Source organism: Bidens hawaiensis, unplaced genomic scaffold (genome assembly GCF_021521415.1).
Source record: "Bidens hawaiensis isolate Kalapana, Puna unplaced genomic scaffold, B.hawaiensis_p1.1 tig00007411_1, whole genome shotgun sequence".
In the NCBI taxonomy this organism is placed as follows: Eukaryota; Viridiplantae; Streptophyta; class Magnoliopsida; order Asterales; family Asteraceae; genus Bidens; species Bidens hawaiensis.
In genome coordinates, this window is record NW_027491515.1 from 900,888 (window position 1) to 905,579 (window position 4,692).

At 43.2% G+C, this 4,692-nt stretch overlaps 2 protein-coding genes across 2 annotated transcripts; both read left to right on the forward strand.

Moving 5' to 3' along the window:
* The first annotated feature begins 290 nt into the window (after positions 1-290).
* Positions 291-847, forward strand: LOC143635120 (protein FAR1-RELATED SEQUENCE 5-like). The gene is made up of 2 exons (XM_077103012.1): positions 291-467; positions 548-847. The coding sequence occupies exons 1-2, from the start codon at positions 291-293 to the stop codon at positions 845-847; spliced, it is 477 nt and encodes a 158-aa protein (XP_076959127.1).
* A 233-nt stretch (positions 848-1,080) lies between these two features.
* On the forward strand, positions 1,081-2,725 carry LOC143635121 (uncharacterized). Its single transcript, XM_077103013.1, has 2 exons — positions 1,081-1,114; positions 1,191-2,725. Exons 1-2 carry the CDS (start codon positions 1,081-1,083, stop codon positions 2,723-2,725), a joined length of 1,569 nt encoding a protein of 522 aa, XP_076959128.1.
* The last annotated feature ends 1,967 nt before the right edge of the window (positions 2,726-4,692 follow it).

Genomic DNA, 4,692 nt, shown 5'->3' on the forward strand with positions numbered 1-4,692 from the left:
AGAGCCGCGAGGAGCTGGAGAAATGGGTAAAAGTTAGAGGACGAGAGCATGGGTTTATTGTTGTGGTCGAGCGGTCAAGGAAAAACGCCGTGAACCTTGCATGCAATCGTGGAGGCGAACCCAAGATAAAGGCGACGGTGAGACGTACCGGCAGCATCAAAAAATGTTGTCCGTTTAAGATCCTGGGCAGGTACGACTCGAGGGGTGCATGTTGGAGGGTTCAAGTGGTAAACGAGACTCACAACCACGATCCCGTTGAATTCGATGAGGGGTGTGCGTCTTTTAGATAAATGAACACCGACCAGCTGGATATGGTTGAGAGTTTACACAGGGCCGGCGTGAAGCCGCAAGAAATCGAAGCAGCCCTTCGCGAAAAGTTTCCCGGTGTGCAACCTGTATTAAAAGATATATACAACCACACCGCCAAGATTAGGAGGGATGGGCTACTAGGCGACACCCCTATGAAGGTAGTTCAAAACACTTGTAGTTTTAATGTGTACTTTTCGTGCTTGTAATATTTAGCAAAGTTTTATTACATCCAATGCAGGCGCTGGAAAACTTTCTCGCAGGCAACGGTTTCACGTTCTATACCCGGGAGAGTGATACCGACGAAAGGACGGAGGAAATTTTCTTTTGTCATAGTAAATCGCATAAGATGTGGCGTGCGTTCCCTGAGGTGCTGATGGTTGACACGACGTACAACACCAACATGTACGACTGGCCGTTGGTTCAGTTTATCGGTGTGACCTCGACATCACAGTCGTTTTGTATCGTCGCCGCGTTTATGATTAAGGAACGACAGAGGAACTTCGGCTGGGCTCTGGAGAAACTTAAGAAAATGTTCTAAGACTGCATGGAGCCACGCGTGATCCTGACTGATGCGGACCAGGCCCTCATGAACGCATGCGACGCGGTCTTCCCTAATGCCGCCAAAAATTTATGCAGGTGGCACATATCCGAGAATATAAGGAGAAAACTTAAGGGCCTATATAGCACGGAAATGGGGACGGACTTTGCGTACTGGTGAAGGTCTTGTATAAGTCGCCGATGATTCAGGAGTACGACCATCGTTGCCTCAACATGGAGCATCATTTGATACGAGACGATAGAGCCGGTGAGTCCTTCGTATCACCTGACAATTTTTAATAGCCTAAACATACGTGATAATAACGTTTCCTTTTATTTTTCAGAGGTATGGCAATACATTCGCAAGAGCTGGCTGGATCCATACAAACACAAGTTTGTAGCCTGCTGGATCGACGAACGCCGAAACTATGGCGAAACTACGACGAACCAAGTTGAGAGCCAGCACGCAAATCTGAAAAGGTACCTCAATGGAAGCAACAACTCGCTCGACACAATTGCCAGGCAAATCCTTAAAATGGTCAACTCGCAGATGAAAGAAATTGGTAAATCTTTTGAAGCCTCCCGCTCGAAGGTCATGGAAGGACATCGACAACACGTCTGGTTGAAGAAGCTAATAAACAGGGTGTCGATTCACGCTCTGGGTCTACTTGTGAACGAGTATGGGTTGATACACAAGATGCGTGACGGCGGCGGTTCATGCGACCACCATTTGTATTCGTCTTCGGGGCCGCCATGTGCCTATCGGATTGAGGGATACATAGTTAACGACACGTGTATCCCAACAGAGGATGTTGACCCGTTCTGGAGGAAGCTTAATTTTGGTCCAGCCTGTCCGCCGAACGAAGAGCCAGACTACGCAGCAGGTCTACGAGACATCACAGATACGCTATCGTCCATAGATGACCCTAATCAAAAGAAAAGTTTTTTTGCCAGGCTCTTGTATGCTATTCCAGGGAGATCTAAAAAGAAGGAGCCAGAAAAAAGAGTGGATCCTCGGGGGCGTCCCAAAAAACCAGATCCCCCGAGGCACAACGCATACACCCCCACTCCAGATCTCCCCAGACACAACTCCTACAACCCATCCTCGTCACAGGGGCCCAGCCAAGAAAACCCCACCCCATCCTCGCTGAATCGTTCATTGTCCCAGTCAGCGTCGCGGTTTAAAACTCCTCGTGGACGACCTACGGGAGCTCACCTCGGGTTTCCTTTTATGGTTTCGCGTGCGCAACTACCGGTGATAGAAACATTTAGGAGCGTCATTCCTAGCTGGGCCCAGCCGTTCGTTGCAGACATCAAAAACGTACGCCCAGACGGTAACTGCGGTTTTCGATCAATTGTTGTGGGGTTGGGGATACATGAGAAAGTTTGGCCGGATATTAGGCGGGCGATGCAGAACGAGTTGGAAATGAACGAAGGGTGGTGGAGGGCGATGTTCAACAAAGAGGATGACAGATTGTACGGCTGGGTTCATTCCAGCATTCCGTACTACAACACGGTCAAACCGGCGCCGCCGAGTCGTTGGTTCAGCTTACCCGGTCACGGGCACGTGGTTGCTCAAACATACGCGTGTGTGTTAGTCAACCTAGTTGGCAATCAGACCGAATCTTACTTCCCATTGAGAATCGGTCCTGACTTGGTTCCGGATCCACAGGTTATAGGCATCGCTAACTGGGGTGGTGATCACTGGATATATATAAACCTGGTAGGGGATTTCCTAATGCCTAGGCCAAACCCTAATTGGGAAAGAAGCGCCGCCGGTGAATGGAAAACACGGTTCGGACAACGTTTGAAGGAGTACGAAGACATACGCCAAGGTTTGCGAAGGGAATCCTCTAACGTAGATCTAGACAGCTTATAGAAGACATAGTATCAATGGATAAAAAAGTCTATAATAATAACAATAATTAAATAACAATAATTAAATAACAAACTAATATTAATAACTAAATAATATAAAAAAAATAATAAAAATAATAATAAATAATAATAACTAAATAACAAATTAATATTAATATTAATAACTAATAAATAATAAATACTAATAAATAATGATAATTAAATAAAAATAATAGGCCTAAGACGCCACGTATAAAACTATACGTGGCGTCTAGGACCCCTTATATCAGCAGACGTCTGCTCAGCTACCAGACTTAGGCCTAAGACGCCACATATAGGCCTATACGTGGCGTCCAGGACCCCATATTATCAGCAGACGCCTGCTCAGACGCCCACTTTCAAATTTCAAAACTCCCGCGCGAACAACCGAGCACCCACACACGAGCCTATATCTGACGGCGACCGGAATACCAAACGAGCCGACGAGATTTCACCCGACACCGACACGATATGGAGGTAATTTTTTAATATTATATTAGTGATCATGAGTAGGTTAACATGATGATTAATATGTGTTGTTGATGATGTTGATTATGTTGTTTGGAGGGATAAAACTGTCGGCCGGACTCCGGCCGTTACACCGGCCGTCGGTTTACCTGGACTGTCAGACGCGACGTATAGCTCTATACGTCGCATCTGATATAATTTTTTGCTGTTTATTTTTAATAATAATAATAATAGTATTATTAATATTAATATTATTATAAATATTATTATTAATATTATTATAAATTTTATTATCAATATTTATTACTAGTATTTATTATTATTATTATTAATATTTTTATTATAATTATTATTATTATAATAATAATAATTATTATTTGTTATAAATATTATTAATATTTTTTATTATTAGTATTTATTGTTATTATTAATATTTTTATTATAATTATTATTATTATTATTTGTTATAAATATTATTAATAATATTTATTATTAGTATTTATTGTTATTATTAATATTTTTATTATAATAATAATAATTATTATTATTGTTATTATTATTATTATTTGTTGTAAATATTATTAATATTTATTATTACTATTTATTGTTATTATTGTAATTGTTATTGTTTTAATTATTATTATTATTATTTTTTATTATTATAGTTTGTGGACGACGAGATTGAGCACGAGCTCGAGCAGCTCGGGCAGGTCAAGGGGCGGGGCCGCAGGGGCCATGGCCAGGGGCGAGGCCGTGGACCCCCCGAGGGCAACAACGTGTTGCTCACCTACCCTCATGTGTAGTTCGCTGAGGGTTCGGACGCCCACACACGATACATTCGCCTACGCCAGATGCACCCGTTTCCCAGCACGATTATTTCCTGGTCCTTTTTGGAGTCATGTGACGCGCGCCAACGGTCGGCTGAGTACATTGGACAGGATACGCCTTGGAGCCGATGCTTCAGTATGCCACTATCAGCTCACCGGGAGCTGACACTAGAGGTTTACTCCACGATACGCGTTAAGTAAGTTTACTCCACATTGTTATGTTTTTAATATATTATATTATTGCAGGCCCCGCACGCCTGGTACGCCAGAGATTGAGATGAGGGTGCCAGGCGCCGATACGACACAGTCGGAGGTTTACTTCCGCATGTTCGGGCATGACGTCCATTTCTCGATGGAGGAGTTCGCGGTTGCTCTGGGCTTATACACCGCGCAGGAGGTACGCAGCCCGATATACACGGAGAGCATCCACCAGATGCCGGAGGACAAGCTGCGGGTATGGTGGCAGGCCATCAGCGATCATGACTTCGGGGATAGGACCCTGGGCACCAGTTCCAAGGTCTCGTATATTAGGGACCCGCTGCACAGATACGTTCTTAAAATGTATTCTATTGTTTAGTATAACGTAATATATATTAATAATATAATATAATATTATAATATAATATAATGTGCAATAATATGCAATAATATATTA